The 16,786-nt window shown below is 60.0% G+C and overlaps 1 protein-coding gene across 2 annotated transcripts in view; it reads left to right on the top strand.

Moving 5' to 3' along the window:
* The window catches only part of PDE2A (phosphodiesterase 2A), a 40,329-nt gene extending 25,597 nt beyond the window's left edge, over positions 1-14,732 (top strand). For both annotated transcript variants that reach the window (XM_071565092.1, XM_071565101.1), the window contains 29 exons: positions 2,981-3,070; positions 4,370-4,458; positions 4,976-5,085; positions 5,366-5,421; positions 5,504-5,563; positions 5,661-5,820; positions 5,910-5,962; positions 6,430-6,504; positions 6,615-6,656; positions 6,736-6,804; positions 6,926-7,056; positions 7,184-7,295; positions 7,382-7,421; positions 7,904-7,967; positions 8,054-8,132; positions 8,216-8,393; positions 8,668-8,780; positions 9,033-9,110; positions 9,308-9,430; positions 9,625-9,695; positions 10,011-10,133; positions 10,243-10,330; positions 10,444-10,491; positions 10,589-10,663; positions 10,805-10,904; positions 11,072-11,184; positions 11,412-11,450; positions 11,578-11,684; positions 11,871-14,732. In XM_071565092.1, the coding sequence (XP_071421193.1) occupies positions 2,981-3,070; positions 4,370-4,458; positions 4,976-5,085; positions 5,366-5,421; positions 5,504-5,563; positions 5,661-5,820; positions 5,910-5,962; positions 6,430-6,504; positions 6,615-6,656; positions 6,736-6,804; positions 6,926-7,056; positions 7,184-7,295; positions 7,382-7,421; positions 7,904-7,967; positions 8,054-8,132; positions 8,216-8,393; positions 8,668-8,780; positions 9,033-9,110; positions 9,308-9,430; positions 9,625-9,695; positions 10,011-10,133; positions 10,243-10,330; positions 10,444-10,491; positions 10,589-10,663; positions 10,805-10,904; positions 11,072-11,184; positions 11,412-11,450; positions 11,578-11,684; positions 11,871-12,096 (2,712 nt within the window). In that variant the 3' untranslated portion in view covers positions 12,097-14,732. The remainder of the gene's footprint in view (positions 1-2,980; positions 3,071-4,369; positions 4,459-4,975; positions 5,086-5,365; positions 5,422-5,503; positions 5,564-5,660; positions 5,821-5,909; positions 5,963-6,429; positions 6,505-6,614; positions 6,657-6,735; positions 6,805-6,925; positions 7,057-7,183; positions 7,296-7,381; positions 7,422-7,903; positions 7,968-8,053; positions 8,133-8,215; positions 8,394-8,667; positions 8,781-9,032; positions 9,111-9,307; positions 9,431-9,624; positions 9,696-10,010; positions 10,134-10,242; positions 10,331-10,443; positions 10,492-10,588; positions 10,664-10,804; positions 10,905-11,071; positions 11,185-11,411; positions 11,451-11,577; positions 11,685-11,870) is intronic.
* The last annotated feature ends 2,054 nt before the right edge of the window (positions 14,733-16,786 follow it).

Here is a 16,786-nt window from a genome sequence, read left to right as displayed (position 1 = left end):
GGAAAAACCAAGGTGCCATAGCTGGTGTGAGGAGCAGGGGACAGATGTGGCTGTCCCTCCTGGAAAAAGCCATGTTTTCACTGCTGGTTAATTCCCTCCACTGGAAAAGCTGCTTTTCCATCCCAACGTGGTCTGTGGAAGCCTGGGATGGCTGCTGGAGGGTTTGTGCTGCGGGTCCGCACCACCTCATGACTGGGGTGGGATACTTTTCCCCTCTGCAATGGGAAGAAGTGGGGAAAAAATAGAGGGAAAAGAAAAAAGGGCCATTTTTCATGGCAGGGAGAGCAGGCAGTGCTCTGGAGGCTGGTCCATGGTGGGATTTGGCTGTGCTGGAGCCAGTGGGGGTCTGTGTTGGAGCAGAGACAATTCCTTACTCTAAGGTGAATGGTGTCATTAATCACCCACCAGCTCCAGCAGGAATACAATGGCAGATATGGCTCTGGTGTTGTGCCACACCATGGGATGCTGGCCAAGGCGAGCTGGCAAAATTCCTGCTGGCATCTCAGCCCCATGGGTCACCCTGTCAGCTCAGGAGTCCAGCAGGGTAAGACCCGTAGCCCCATCCTCTCAGGGCAGAACAAAGTTATTGACATTCCCAGGGAGAGAGTCCCACAGGGCTGTGTGAGTGCACCATAGGGAAGGGACTGGACAGGGACAGGGCGCTGCTCACCTGCTGTCAGCAGCAGCATCCTCAGCTGCTGGGGCTGTTGGTGATGCCTTGCCACATCCCCTGTCCATACCCTGTCCTTGGATGTGTCCCCAAAGCCCTCCCCATTCCCATCTCCAGGCATCCCATTTTCAGGCAGTATTTTCCTCCAGAGTTGCTGGGTATGCAGCATTCAGGATGAGAGCATCAGGCTCTGATGAAGGCATTGAGCTCTGCTCCAGCAGCTGGGAATTGCAATCCTCCTGTGCTTCCTCCTGTTTTGGTGGAGTTAATTAACCCGCCTTGCCCTCCTGAAGAGTGTTACCACAGCTCTGCTCTCCACAGAGGCTGGGATGTGAAGCAGGCACTGTGAACTTCCCCCTGGGAGAGTTTTGCTCCCCTGCCCCGATGAGTGCAAGTACAGAGCTGGGTGATTCTGGCTTGGTGGGTCCCGGTGACACTCCTGGTGGCAGGCATGGGGTTTCCAGTGGCTTCTCCTCACTGGTGCTGGAGCATCCCACTGTGCCAGGGATGCATCCAAATGCCCTGGCATCTTTGGGGTAGAAATAGATCTGCAGGAGGACCCACCCAAACTGGGGTGGTGCCTGGATGGGGCCCATGGTGTGGAGTGCTGGGAGAGGGACATGGGAGACTCCATGGAAAAAAGAAAGGCTGTTTATGGCAATAACTGGGATGTGGCTGCAGTGGCAGCTCTGGCTGTGCTGGCTCCGGACCTGGGCTGTGTCCCAGCACAGCCCCCAGAGAGGGTCTGCAGCATCCGCAAGACTGAGGGACATGGGGTGACACAGAGTGAGGGTGTAGGGACAAACTCCTGCTCTGGGCTGGGAGAGAGATGAGTGGAACAAATGGGATGAGTGGGATAAGCAGGATGAGTGGAACAAGTGGAACGAGCATGATAAGCAGGACGAGTGAGATGAGTGGGACGAGCCTTTGAGTGGGATGAGCCATTGAGTAGGATGAGTGGGGTGAGCAGGATGAATGGGACAAGCAAGGTGAGTGGGATAAGGGGGACGAGTGAGATGAGTGGTTGAGTGGGATGAGCCATTGAATGGGATGAGTGGGATGAACTGGATTAATATGGTGAGTAGGCTGAGTGGGACAAGCTGTTTAGTAGGATGAGTGGAATAAGTGGAATGAGTGTGATGCCCTTCCCAGCCCACCCTCACTCCCCCTGCCTCTCTCTGCAAACCTTCCTGCCTGTCTATGCTGCTCTGTCCTCACTTTGGGAATGTCTTTTTTTAGCTCCTGCAGCTTTCCCCTCACCACTCCAGGGAAGGACATGCGTTCCCAGCCCTATTTAAGTCACCACCCATGTCCAGTTGCCACTTGTCTGTCCCCATGCCAAGTGTGCCAGTGGCATTTGATGCCCTAAGCAGACCCAGGGGTCCCGCTCAAACTTTGCCTCATCTCCCCTGCGCCCAGGGAGGCCACTGTGGAGGAGCTGGTGGGACAGAGGGATGGCAGGATGGCCACCTGGCCAAGGCCTGGCTGTATTCTACAGTGCATGTGTCTCCAGTGTGAGTAAGTGACTGGAGATGCGGCCCTGTTGGAATAACATCCAGTGCCGATGTCTTCAGCTGAAGCGCCCTCGCCACCAGCCATGCTCCCACACACCTCTCGGATCTGCCCTGTGGCCAAGGATGCTCCCAGGGTGGGGGGTGTCACGGCCCTGGTGAGGGGCTGCTGTCCCAGATGGGATGCTGAGGTGCAGCGTTGGGGACAGTCCCCAGGTGTGGGTGTCAAGGATGGATCCTGGAGCTGCCTGGCAGAGTTGGGACTGAAGGAAGAGCAAATCCCATCGCTGTTATCTGGTGTCTGACTTGGAGCATCCACTACTTCCATCATCGCGTCATCCCTATCCCAGTCTCCCAGACAAGGGCTGGAGGCAGGAGCAGAGCTGGGATGGTCCTATTACAGAGCCCCCTGCGCCCCCCAGCTTTTCCATGTCTACCCCAACACCTCCATTCCTCCATGGGGTTGTTAATCTCCAGATGAGCTTGTATCCATCTCTTTGCCCCATTTATCTTCCTGGTGGTGCTTTATGGCATGTCTGGTACCAAGGGCAGTGTGGCTCAGTGTCAAAGCCTCCCCCCCCCTTTTTGGGGACCCCCATATTCCCCCATGATGGACACTGACCACAACGGGAGGCTTTGGCCCTCAAACAGGTGCCAGGCAGGCGGGAGGCAGCTGCGAGGGGTCTGGGGGCAAGAGGACCCGTGCCATAGTGGGAGTGAGGGAGGGTGAGTGGCTCAGTGCCCCTCCCTGTGGCATCGGGGCCCAGTGACTCCCTGCCCTGCTCTGCTCTCTCTGCAGGATGCTCTGCTGAGCCTGGGTGCTGCGCTTGATGCCCCTGCCCTGCGGGATGCCCTCCGCCATGCCCTTGTCACCCTGCTGCCTGCCGTGGTACGTGGGGGTCCCTCTGCACCCCGTCGGGGCTTGGGGGGAGTGGGGGGCAGAGCATCCTCCCTGGTGGGGGGAAGTTGGGTTGCTGAGACCCCCTGGACAGGGGAGAGCCCTAGGAGGGGGAGGAGGATGGATTCTTCACTGGTTGGTTCTGGGCTTGAACCTGGGGTGGGGTCTTCCCGTCCCCAGCCCACTGCAGGATCCTCCTACTCTATGGGCCAATGTGCTGGTGGTGGTCTTGGTGCCCATGATTGCTGCAGGGTGCCGGTGTCCTTGGGGTGCTGGTGGCTCTGATCCTGGTGGCCTGGGTGCTGGTGAGCATTGTGCCAGCACCATTCCATGGGGAGCTCCAGCCATGGCTGGGGGTGAATGGTGCACATGTGTGCAGGTGTGTGCACAAGTGCATGACTCTGTGTGTGTGCAGGGGTGTATCTGTGTGTGTGTGCATGTGTGTTTGCATACATGTGTGTGTATGTGCACATGTGTGTGTGCAGGTGTGTTTGCATACATGCGTGTGTGTATGTGCACATGTGTGTGTGCAGGTGTGTGTGCATACGTGTGTGTGTGCAGGTGTGTGTGCATACGTGTGTGTGTGCAGGTGTGTGTATGTGCACAGGTGTGTGTGCATACGTGTGTGTGTGCAGGTGTGTGTGTGCAGGTGTGTGTGTGCAGGAGTGTGTGCATATGTGTGTGTGTGCAGGTGTGTGTATGTGCACATGTGTGTGTGCAGGTGTGTGTGCATACGTGTGTGTGTGCAGGTGTGTGTGCATATGTGTGTGTGTGCAGGTGTGTGTATGTGCACATCTGTGTGTGTGCAGGTGTGTTTGCATACGTGTGTGTGTGCAGGTGTGTGTGCATATGTGTGTGTGTGCAGGTGTGTGTGTGCAGGTGTGTGTGCATATGTGTGTGTGTGCAGGTGTGTGTATGTGCACATCTGTGTGTGCAGGTGTGTTTGCATACGTGTGTGTGTGCAGGTGTGTGTATGTGCACATCTGTGTGTGCAGGTGTGTGTGCATACGTGTGTGTGTGCAGGTGTGTGTGCGTATGTGTGTGTGTGCAGGTGTGTGTGCATACGTGTGTTTGTGCAGGTGTGTGTGTGCATATGTGTGTTTGTGCAGGTGTGTTTGCATACGTGTGTGTGTGCAGGTGTGTGTGCATACATGTGTGTGTGCAGGTGTGTGTATGTGCACATGTGTGTGTGCAGGTGTGTTTGCATACGTGTGTGTGTGCAGGTGTGTGTGTGCACATGTGTGTGTGCAGGTGTGTTTGTATACACGTGTGTGCTGCCCCCTGCCCCAGGAGCACGTCTACATCTACCTGCTGGACGGGGACACGCGGCTGCTCTGCGACGACCCCCCCCATGAGCTGCCACCCGACGGGAAGCTCAGGTGAGCTCGGCCACCCCCGGGCCTGGCCATGGGCACACCTGTGTGGCCTGGCTGGTGTGCGTGAACAGGTGTGTGCACATCCCTAACCCCATCCCTATCTTCATTCCAGCTCCATCCTCGTGCCCATCCCCTTTCCTTTCCCATCCTCATCCTGAATGTGCACACGTGTATACAAGGGCTGTGTGTGTGCATGTGGGGACACACAGGGCCAGGGGCTGCGTATGTGTGCAGGGACACACTTGTATGCTCAGGGGCTGTGTATGTGTGCAGGGACACATCATGCTCAGGGACTGTGTGTGCAAGGATTATGTGCACAAAGGATGTGTATGTAGGGACACACACGTGCATGGGGTGTGTGTGTGCAGGGGCACACGTGTGCACATGTGCTGCAGTCTTTGAGCCTTCCCCTCCCCGAGCATGCAGATCCCCTCCAGTGGGTGTCTCTGCCGAGGAAGGTATATCATTCCAGGGGTTTCTGTGCCTGGGTGCCCTTCACGAGTGTCACTGTCCCCCCTAGGGATGCTGTGCGGAGGCAGAAGCGTCTGGAATGTGGGGGGCTGCTCCCTGCTGAGCTTCCTGGCCAGCACTTGGGCCCTCTGGCAGCGCCCCTGGCCCCTGGCACACAAGGTGGGGGCTGTGGGGAAGGGGGGTCTTGGGGGGCGTGTACAGGTGTGGGTGGGCAGGCAGACAGCTGGGTAGTGGGCAGGGGGAGGGAGGGAAGTGTGAGGAGGTGGATGGGTGGAAGGATGAATGGATGGATAAGTGGGTTGTTGGGGGCATGGGGTGATGCAGGGGAGGATGGCTGGGTGGGTGGGACACAGTGAGGACATGAACCCCAAGAGCTGAGCTCCACAGCACTGGGTGAGCTGCCCTGGCCCACCCTGGACTGACCCTCTCTTGTTTGCAGTGCTCATCATCCCGCTGGTGGACAAGAACAGTGGGGCTGTGGTGTGTGTCATCCTGGTGAGTGTGGGAATGTGGGCAGGACTCTGGAGGACAGGGACAGGACCCGGACATGGGGGTCCTCACAACACTGCCCCTGCAGGTACACTGTGGCCAGCTGAGTGACTCGGATGAGCAGAACCTTCGTGCACTGGAGAGACATGTGAGTGACTCCTGGACTGTGGGACCCACCACCCTGGGGACCTGCCAGCCCCTTCCCCAAACCCTGCTGTCCCTCATCCCTTCTGCCCTCCTTCCAGGCCCTGGTGGCATTCCGGCGCCTGCAAGCCCTGCAGAAGCTGCAGCCCTGGCCCCAAGTCAGCCTCTCCACCAGCTCCTCCCAGACCTCCCTGGCCAAGCCCGAGAAGGCACCTGAGAGCAGCTACAGTGACCTGGACTGCAAGATCCTGCAGCTCTGTGGTGAGTGGGGGTACCCTGGGAAGGACGCAGAGGTGTGGACAGGGTGAAACCGTGCTGAGCCCCTCAGGGCACTCTAACCCCTCCTACAGGTGAGCTCTATGATCTGGATGCCGCCTCGCTGCAGCTCAAGGTCATCAACTATGTGAGTAGTCCCCCTGCTGACCCCAACCCCCATCTGCCCCAAGCCCCAGGACAAACAGGGAGCCTTGTTTTATTTCAAAACAGAAGAAAATTCCCCAAAGTAAATCCTCAAGCATCAGCTGAGTAGTCATCAGTACTGACCAGAGTGAACAGTCTTGTCATAACCACCCATAGTCCCCAGAGTTAACAGTGCCACTCTCAAACACTGTGAGAGAACCCACAGGTTCCTCTCCTGCTCTCTTGCCCCCTGTGCACAACGCTCAGCAGTGTCCTGAGTGAACAGCCCTTGCCATCAGTAGTCTGCAGAGTGACCATGCTCATGCACAGGGAAAAGGTTCTGGGGAGGGGCACCTGGTTTTGTGTGGCACATGTGAATGCCCTGGGCACAGGGAGGCTGAGGAAGAGCCAGATCCTGCCCTGGGAGTGCTCTGGGCAAGCTGAGGTGCTGACCCCCCATTACCCTCTCAGCTGAAGCAGGAGACCCAGTCGCTGTGCTGCTGCCTCCTGCTCGTCTCCGAGGACAACCACCAGCTCTTCTGCCAGGTGGGTGGCACTGGGCTGGTGTTCCAACCCTGACCCTCCCCGAGGGTTCCATGACACTCCCTGAACGTGGCATCATCCTCATGGGCACCCCTCTCCCCCATCTCCTCTAGGTGGTGGGGGACCGTGTCCTCGAGGAGGAGATCAGCTTCTCGGTGAGCAGGGTGGGGTGGTGAGGGGTCAGGGGGTGGGCAGTGGGTGTCACAGGCTCTCACACATTCCCTCCCCCTGCAGCTCACCTTTGGACGCCTGGGGCAGGTGGTGGAGGATAAGAAGCCCATCACCTTGAAGGACATCAGTGAGGTGGGTACCAGCTGTGCCCCCCCTGCACCTGGGGACACGGGTGTCACCCTGGTGTCCCATGTGGCTTCCTGGGAGGGGGCCAGAGGTGCTGGTTCCAGCCCCATCTCACCTGTGCCTGCAGGAGGAGCACAAGCAGCTGAGCAGCATGTTGGGCTGCGAGGTCACCTCCATGCTCTGTGTCCCTGTCATCAGCCGGGCCACCTCCCAGGTGGTGGCACTGGCCTGCGCCTTCAACAAGCTGAGTGGGGAGAGGTGAGCAGTGGCTGGGCTGGGACTCTGGGGGGCTGCACCCCCTCGCTTTGGAGATGCCAGAGCATTGTTGCCATGGAGGAATGGGGGTGACCAGTGGGGACAGGGAACTGAGGTGTCACCCCACCAGCTACACAAACACGGATGAGCACAAGATCCAGCACTGCTTCTGCTACACCTCCACGGTGCTCACCAGCACCTTGGCCTTCCAGAAGGAGCAGAAGCTCAAGTGTGAGTGCCAGGTCAGTGTCTGTGAGGCAGTGTGGTGTGAGGGGATGTGTGTCCCACCTCATGCTGGTCACTGATGGCATCCCCTCTGTCCCCCCAGGCCCTGCTGCAGGTGGCCAAGAACCTTTTCACCCACTTGGGTAGGTGTGTGGGAGAGCACCCATGGTGGGGTAGTGGAATGGGGAATGGACCCCCGTGCAAAGCTCTGGGGGGGATGGCACTGGTGTCTGTCCCCAGACAGGGAGGACCTTGTCCCTTTGCTGGGGGATGGTCACAGAAGGGTGACCTGAGCTGGCACAGAGCCTGGCATGCAGTGACACTGCATGGCTGCATGTATGTGTGGAAAGAATACGGAGCTCTTAGAAACATGTGTGCACATGTGCTGCTGTGTGTGGGCACTGCTGCACACACGTATGTGCTGCTCACACCTGCAGACACACACACACACACACACACACACACACACACACACACACACACACACACAGCCCCCGTCTATCTGTGCCCCCAGCCCTCCTGCTGTGTCCCTGAGCTGAGCCCCCTCTTTCACTGCCTGAGTGGGGCGTGAGGGGGCTGTGCTGCCCGGCTGGGCATCCCTGACCCTTCCCTGCATCCCTCACAGATGACGTCTCCGTCCTGCTTCAGGAGATCATCACGGAGGCACGGAACCTCAGCAACGCCGAGATGTGAGTGGGTGGGGCCGCACATGGGTGTGGGGCACGGAGGGGACACTGGGCTCTCCTCGGTGCCAGCAGCAGCGCCTCTCTGGCAGATGCTCCGTGTTCCTGCTGGACCGGCTCAGCCATGAGCTGGTGGCCAAGGTGTTTGACGGTGGCGTGGTGGACGATGAGGTGAGTGCAGGGCGGAGTGGGGCAGCCTGGGGGTGCGTCCTGCCCCCCAAGCCCCCCCAGTGACACCCTCCCGCTGCCTGCAGAGCTACGAGATCCGCATCCCGGCGGACCAGGGCATTGCTGGGCATGTGGCCACCACCGGCAAGATCCTGAACATCAAGGATGCCTACTCACACCCGCTCTTCTACCGAGGGGTGGACGACAGCACCGGCTTCCGCACCCGCAACATCCTCTGCTTCCCCATCAAGAATGAGAGCCAGGGTGAGGGGCTCAGGGGGGCACACTGGGCACAGGTCTGGCCCCAGCAGGTGCCTCAGCCAGCACACAGTGGTTTGGTCACCCACAGTGGGGACGTGGCACTGTCCACAGCACGCAGGGACAGCATCATCCTCCAGCCCCTGGCCATGATTCCAGCCCAGCACGTGGGCGCAATCCCAGCCCAGCCTGTGGGGCACCATTCTATCCTCAGCCTGAGGGCACAGCACTGTCCCCAGCACATGAGCCTGACCACCCCAATGTCCCCCCTCTGCTCCAGAGGTCATTGGGGTAGCAGAGCTGGTCAACAAGATCAATGGGCCTTGGTTCAGCAAGTTTGATGAGGACCTGGCCACCGCCTTCTCCATCTACTGCGGCATCAGCATCGCCCACGTACGTGCTGGGGGTGCCCACCTTGGAGGGGGCACACACAAGGGGGACCCTGGCTCTGCCACAGCACAGAGGGATGGGGATGGGGGAATGTGTGTGTGTGCTCCCTCTTCCTTGGGGAGAAGTGGTGGTGGCGGTGGGATGGGGAGGGGATATGTGGGGATAGGGATGTGCTGGCGTGCCAGGGTGGGCTGGGGGGTGCTGGAGGGTGTCTGCCCACCCCCAGTGCTCCTGTACCCTGATCCTGCCCCACAGTCCCTACTGTACAAGAAGGTGAACGAGGCACAGTACCGAAGCCACCTGGCCAATGAGATGATGATGTACCACATGAAGGTGAGGTGGCATGAGGATGGGGACAGGGATGGCACCCCTGCTGCCAGCGTGATGCCCCCACACTTCACCCTGAGGTGGTGTCACAGTGGGGTGGCAGTGCTACCCCAGGGCTCTCTACTCTCTCCGTGGCTCATGTGGCCTTTGGGACACCCTGGGGACCTGGTCACAGTGTGGGCCACTGGCTATGGCTCCTGCAGGTGTCAGATGATGAGTACACCAAGCTGCTGAGCGAGGGCATCCAGCCAGTGTCCACCATTGACCCCAACTTCGCCAGCTTCACCTACACGCCACGCTCCCTGCCGGAGGATGACACCTCCATGGTGAGGGCCGTGGGGACACTTCTGAACTGCCACCGTCCCCAGCCTGCCCTCGGTCAGGTCATGTACCTCAACCCTGTGGGGATGGGATGGAGGAATGTGGCTGCAGCCCTGAGCATTCTTCCTGCTGGGCAGGGGTAGGGGGGGCTCGTGGTGGGTGTTGTCACCCCCTGCCACCCACCCTGTCCTCTCTGCAGGCCATCCTGAGCATGCTGCAGGACATGAACTTCATCAACAACTACAAGATGGACCGTCAGACGCTCACCAGGTGGGTCCCCATCCGTCTCCACTATCCATGTTCTCATCTCTATCCACATCCCTGTCCACTTTCCACATCCCTGTCCACTTTCCCCATCCCTGTCCACATTCCCATCACTATTCCTGTCCCAGTCCCCATCCACAAGCTCATCCACACCACAATCCACCTTCCCTGTCCCTATCTCTGTCTTCTTCCCTATTCCCAACCTATCTCATCCCCATCCCATTGTCCATCCCCATCCCCATGCCTACCTGGGGGGCACCTGGCCAGGTGGAGGTCCCCAGGGGGAGAGATGCCCCCCTGCATGGCCCTGTTCCCTTGCAGGTTTTGCCTGATGGTGAAGAAGGGATACCGTGACCCCCCCTACCACAACTGGATGCACGCCTTCTCCGTCTCCCACTTCTGCTACCTGCTCTACAAGAACCTGGAGCTTGTCAACTATCTGGAGTAAGGCCAGGTGCCACCCCTGTCCCTGTCCCTGTCCCTGATCCCCTGGCCCAGCTGGGGTGCCCCCTGCCCTCCTGCCTGCCTCAGTTTCCCTCCTCCCCCTCCCCAGAGACATCGAGATCTTTGCCCTCTTCATCTCCTGCATGTGCCATGACCTGGACCACAGAGGCACCAATAACTCCTTCCAGGTGGCCTCGGTGAGCCGAGCCCAGTGCTGGGATGGGCATGGGTGGGGAGCATGGGGACAGGAGCAGAGATGGGGGGATCCTCACCCCCATAGCTCCATCACTCTGGCTGCTCTTCCTTGTAGAAATCGGTCCTGGCCGCACTCTACAGCTCAGAGGGCTCCGTCATGGAGGTAAGATCCCCCCAAACCTCCTGCTGCCTGGCTCTCTGGGGCTCTGGCTGCGTGGCACCACCCCTGCCTGCTCCCACCATCCTGGCTTCTCCTGCAGAGGCATCACTTTGCCCAAGCCATCGCCATCCTCAACAGTCAAGGCTGCAACATCTTTGACCACTTCTCCCGAAAGGTGAGCCCCCCAACTCTATGCCCCTGCCCGGGCTGAGCCCCTGTGTCCCCTTCAGACCCCCAGCTCCCCATCCCTCGATCCCTGGGGGTGTGGGAGCTGGCAGGGGCACAGAGCTGGTCCCATCAGCTGCCTTGTCCACAGGACTACCAGCGCATGCTGGACCTGATGAGGGACATCATCTTGGCCACCGACCTGGCCCACCACCTCCGCATCTTCAAGGACCTCCAGAAAATGGCAGAAGGTGAAGCTCCTGGGGTTGAGATTGGAACTCATGTTGGGAACTCATCCCACTAAGGCTGGGACATGGCAAGGGAGGTCCTGGCTGTCCCCAGTGTCCTTGTGTGTGGAGTGATGGGGCTGTGGAGCTCCTTCCTGAGCCCCCAACCCCTGCCCACTCTCTGCCCGCAGTGGGGTATGACCCCAAGAACAAGCAGCACCGCAGCCTGTTGCTCTGCCTGCTCATGACCTCCTGTGACCTCTCTGACCAGACCAAGGGCTGGAAGACCACCAGGAAGATCGCAGTGAGTGTCACACAACACCTCCCCAGGTCACCTGCATGTCTCCAGGCACCAGGGGCCCACCTGCCTCTCATGGAGGGTCCATGCGGGACTCTGGACCACGCACCATTCCCCCAGTGCCAGGACCGTGTCCCTGCCCGATGCAGAGCCGTGGGGAGGGGTCTGGAGGGCAGAGGGTTGGAGTGGTCACCCCCGACTCCACCGCCTGCACTGACACCTGTCCCTTGCAGGAGCTGATCTACAAGGAGTTCTTCTCCCAGGGTGACCTGGTAGGTACCACCTGGCAGAGTTGTGCTTGGCCAATGCTCTTGGCAAGCACTGAGGGCAATGGGATGTGGGGGTGGGTGGTGAGCAGAGAGGTCACTGGCATTGACCCCCCCCTCACCGTCCGTGCAGGAGAAGGCCATGGGGAACAGCCCGCTGGAGATGATGGACAGAGAGAAGGCCTACATCCCCGAGCTGCAGATCAGCTTCATGGAGCACATCGCCATGCCCATCTACAAGTGAGCCCCAGGGCTGGCACTGGGGTGGGGGGACTCCCTGCCACCCCGCCCCTCTCAGGGTGGGACAGCAGTGCTGCACAGGGTGTCTGGTGAATGCTGGGTGGAGGTTGCATGCAGGAGGGATGGAGCTCACCCAAGGGAGGGGGTACAGCCCTGTGCTGATGGGGTGCACCCACCACCCCCCAGGTTGCTGCAGGACCTGTTCCCCAAGGCGGCAGAGCTCTATGAGCGGGTGGCCAGTAACCGGGAGCAGTGGACCAAGGTCTCCCACAAATTCACCATCCGAGGCTTGCCCAGTAACAACTCCCTGGACTTCTTGGATGAGGATTATGACCCACAGGCCCCTGACCCCCAGCTCAATGGTTGTCTGGAGCCTGAGGTGGGGCAGCCCCCTGAGGCCAGGGCTGAGTGAGAGAGGCAATGGGGGGCCACAGCCATGGCTGGGCCGGGAGCATCCCCAAGCCTCGTCCCCTAGCCCATGGGGAGGAGGTTTGGGGGGACATCAGTGACTCTGGATCATCACAGCAAGGGCTGTGTGCTGCCAGCACCCACCACATCCTTCCCTACCAGTGGGTGACTATCTCCTCCCTTTGGGGCAGGTGTTCAGGTGTTCCCTCCACCTGGTGGTCCCTGGGACATTGCCTTGGTGGCTGGGAGCACCAGGGGACACTGTGGAACTGGGGGACGGATGTGCTTTAAACTGCCTTAAGACTGCAGGCCCAGTGGAAGCACCGCTGGGAGGGTCAGTCCCCCTGAAATGGGTGTGTGGGGGACAGGGGGACAGAGGGGGATGGCATGGGGCAGTAGGAGAGCCATGGAGTGGCTGCAGAGTCTGGGGTGGGCATTTCAGTGGACCGTGGATCAGGCCCACGGAAGGAGATTGGGTCCAGCTGGAGGAGGAAAGAGGCAACCGACGTGGGATGGCCGTGGCTGTGGGGATACTGTGCCTGCAGCCCCTGCTGAGTCCCACACTGGAGAACCAGCTCTGGCCTTTTCCCAGCAGCTGTGAAGCATCTGTTGGCTAAAACTTCCATCTCCCTGGGACCCCTGGATGCACTCACCCATGGAAGGACTTGTATCCCTTGCCCAGCCCAGTCCCATGCAGCCACGTCCCCTGCAAGGGCTACATGTGTGCCAAGGCTGGGGTTGTGCTCCTGGTTTGCACGCAGACGGTGGGGGGGGCTGTGTCCTGTGGGGGTCCATCTGGTCCCAGCTGTGAACCCGCTGTGTGGGTGTTCCTGTGGTGCCCACCCAGGAGCCCTTTCAGTGCAAGCAGCTTCCCTGATGACCAGTGTGTCGTGCACATCCCTGGCTTGCAGTGGCTTCTCAACTCCTGCCATACTGACCCTGTTCATGGACCTTGCCATCCAGGGACTTTGATGATCTCCTGTGGTCCTTCTGGTCCTATCAACTGCCATGTGTGGACCCTGCTGGCATTCTGGGGTCCCTCTGGTCCTACTTGGCATTGCACATGGATGCTATTGGTCTCCCATTGCCACTGTGGCCATGTGTGGGCCCTGGCAGTGTCCCACCACCCCTCTTGTCATGCATGCACCCCACCAACCTCCTGTGGTTTCTCTGGTCTTGCAGACCACTGTACATGGACCCTCATGGTCTTCTGTGGTTCCTCCTCTCCTACAGACCACCATGCATGGACCTCCAGCCCCACAACCCAACCCACATGGATGCCCTCAGCCCTAGGGGCTCCACCAGCTCCGCCATGTCCATCCAACTGTGTGTGACCCAGGGCTCTGTCTCCCCAGCCAAAGCCACTTGTAACACCCGTGAGCAGGGGAACTGTGGTGAGCAGCTCACCCTGCTGGTGTTGGGCCATCATGGGCTGGGGATGAGGGTGGGAGCTGAGCCCGAGGAGACTGAGGTGCACTGAGCCCCCAGGCTGCATTATCCAACTCCTGGGAGCAGGATGGGTTCACCACCACGGCAGGGGAAGGCGATGGGAGCAGCATGGTGAAATTCTGGCACTGCTGGCATCAGTCCCACAGATGCTGGTCCCACCAGGCTCAAGAGTGGACATGGGGCCGTTTGCTGCCCCATCCCCATTCTGCTGCAGCATTCCATGGCACCGTCCCAGTGGTGCCAGAGTGGGATTTGGGCGACATCATGGCCGTTCCTCTCCTCGGCTTATCTGTAAGCAATGCCTGTGTGTTCTTGGGATACCTGGAGTGTGTTTCTGCAGCACAATGGGAGGCGCCAGCGCTGAGCTGCTCTGCGCAGACGAAGTGACCTGAACTCCTTTTGCCTTACCTACTCGGAGATGCCTTTAGCGAGACGCTTTGCCCGAACCCTGGTGGGACCCACCCGGTGCCCGCGTCTGGCTGCTGGCCCATGGCTTTGTCCCCAAGTCCTTGTCCCCCTCCCCACGCCACCACTGGGGGCAGAGGTGGTCCCAGAAGGCAGCAAACCCCCACGCTGCAAGAGGAGGACAGCGGCTCCATCCCCAGGGAGACGCTGGCATGGCCGTGGCACCAACTGCTCCCAGACAGTCCCCCCTTCTCCATGCCACTCCAAGGGTGCCTGGTGATGCGGGGGTCCCTCTGTCCGATGGATGTGCGGGTGTCCTGCGCTTGGGTTCTGCATCCCGAGTACCACACCATGGGGCGTCATGCAGGGATTCCCGTTTCCCAGTGTATCCCACTTTTCCAGCCCGCACTGCTGGCGTGTGTAGGTGGTCGATGCTTTCCTGGCTCCCACCCCTGTACAAACCCCTCTGGAGAGAGGGCAGCACAGCTGGCACCCAGCCCAGCTCACCCACGAGTGTGCAGGGGTTGTGTGTGGGCATGCAAACCTCCTCCAGCTTTCCTGTCCTTCTCTCTCACGGAACTGGTTGTTCTGGGCTCCAGCAGAGCCTGAAGAGGAGATGACTCTTCCCTTTCTCCCTGTCCTCCTCCTTCTCCTTTTCTCCTCCTCCTTCTCTTCCACCTTCTCCATGTCCTTTACCTTTCTCCTTCTTCCCCTTCTCCTCCTCCTTTATTATTATTTCTCTTTTTTGGTGAGTTTTGGTTTTCCTAAATAAATTTCATACATCGACTTCCCTGCGATGGATTGGTGGGAAGTCTTGTTGGGAATTGAGAAGCTCCAGTTAAGACTTATGCCCCCCCAAACTGTGCTCAGGTAGGGGAGTCAAGTTTGGGCTGTGTAGCTCTGACCCCCAGGAAGCTCCAGCCACTCTCTGGATGTTGCAGTCCCGTGAAATGCTCCAATGCCCCAGGATTCACTAATTCCCCCCCCCCAGCTGCCCTGTTCTGCCCCCTCACCCTTCTCCCCATGCCCATTTCTCTCCTGGAATGTTCCAGAGCCCCAGGATGCTCCAATCCAGTGCCAGGTGGAGACCCCCATGCCTGGGCAGGAGCCACGTTGGGACCCTTCCCAGCCCAGCAGCAGTGGGAGCTGAGCCTGGGACAGGATCCAGCTTGGACTGGGAATGCAGTGGGGAGCCCAGGCTGGGATGCAGGATGAGGCCTGTGCCAGGACCCCTCTGTGCCCAGACTCAGGGCAGGATCCGGCCCTGGGCTGCTCCTCTGGCTCCAGGAGCCACCCCTGCATGGCAGGACATCCCCAGTCTGCCCATCATCCTCGCTTCAGGGCTGTGGTTTTCATTCCTGCCATCCTGCTAAGAAGCAAGTTATTATCCAGGATCAATGCGGTGCTTTCATCCCAGCCCAGTCTCACAGTTTGTCCCTTGCCATGGCATTTGATGCTGGAGGGAAAGACCCTGGAGGCTTTGGTGCCAGCACATGCTGGTACTGCCCAAGCTGCCAAACCTGGAGTGAAAAACTGCCCAAAATCCCAACTGCCCCCTTGCCCTCCCTGCTCCCAGCCCCGGTTCAAGTCCCGGGCTCAATCCTTTAATCCTCTGAACCAGTCCCAGAGCAGGGCCTGGGGGCCCCAGCCAGCAGCCGTCCCACTCCAGCGTGTGTCAGCAATGGCTCTGTGCCCCTGGTGACACCCCTGCGCCTTCCTGGGAGCACGTGGGGCTATTACGGCCACCCGCCTCGGGCCTGGCCTCGCACGGCTACCTGGCTGTCCTTTTGTCCTGGCTGTCACCATGCTGTCCCTGCTGCCTGGTGTCCCCAAGGCGCTGTGCTGTGTGCCCGGGCTGTCCCCGCTGTTCCCAAGGCGGTGTGTGGTGTGCCCGGGCTGTCCCCTCTGTCCCCAAGTTGGTGTGCGGTGTGCCCGGGCTGTCCCCGCTGTTCCCAAGGCGGTGTGTGGTGTGCCCGGGCTGTCCCCTCTGTCCCCAAGTTGGTGTGCGGTGTGCCCGGGCTGTCCCCGCTGTCCCCAGGGCGGTGTGCGTTGTGCACGGGCTGTCCCCGCTGTCCCCAGGGCGGTGTGCGTCGTGCACGGGCTGTCCCCACTGTCCCCAGGGCGGTGTGCGGTGTGCCCGGGCTGTCCCCGCTGTCCCCAGGGCGGTGTGCGGTGTGCCCGGGCTGTCCCCGCTGTCCCCAGGGCGGTGTGCGGTGTGCCGGGCTGTTCCCGCTGCCCGCTGTCCCCGCGGCGGTGTGCGGGTGTGTCCAGGCTGTCCCCGGTGTCCCCAAGACGGTGTGCGGTGTGCCCCGGGCTGTCTCCGCTGCCCAGTGTCCCCAAGGCGCTGTGCGGACGTGCTCGGGCTGTCCCCGCTGTCCCCAAGGCGGTGCGCCGGTGTGCCCCGTCGGTGCCAGCCCCCTGCCCCCAGGTGTCCCGGGATCCCCGGGAAGCCGCGCCCCGTTGGCTGCTCTGCCATCCCATTGGATCCCTTTGGAGGAGGGCGGGATGGAGGCGGGATTGCACAGAGTGGGGGCGTGGGATGCACACGTGTGTGTGTGTACACGTGTGTGTGTACACACGTGTGTGTGTACACATGTGCGTGTACACCTGTCTGTGTACACGTGCGTGTAACCGTGTGTACACGTGTGCATCTGTGTGTGTGTACGTGTGTGTGCACATATGGGTATGGGTTTGAGTGTATATATACGTGTGTGTGTGGTGTGTGTGTACCTGTGTGTATACATGTGTGTGGGTGAGTGTATACACACGTGTGTGTGTGTGCAGCTGTGTGTGCACACATGGGGTATATATGTATGTTTGTGTTCACCCTTGTGTGTGTG

Source organism: Pithys albifrons, chromosome 1 (genome assembly GCF_047495875.1).
Source record: "Pithys albifrons albifrons isolate INPA30051 chromosome 1, PitAlb_v1, whole genome shotgun sequence".
NCBI classification, from domain to species: domain Eukaryota; kingdom Metazoa; phylum Chordata; class Aves; order Passeriformes; family Thamnophilidae; genus Pithys; species Pithys albifrons.
Note: the sequence above shows the minus strand (reverse complement) of the source record. Positions and strands in the feature narration are given on the sequence as shown.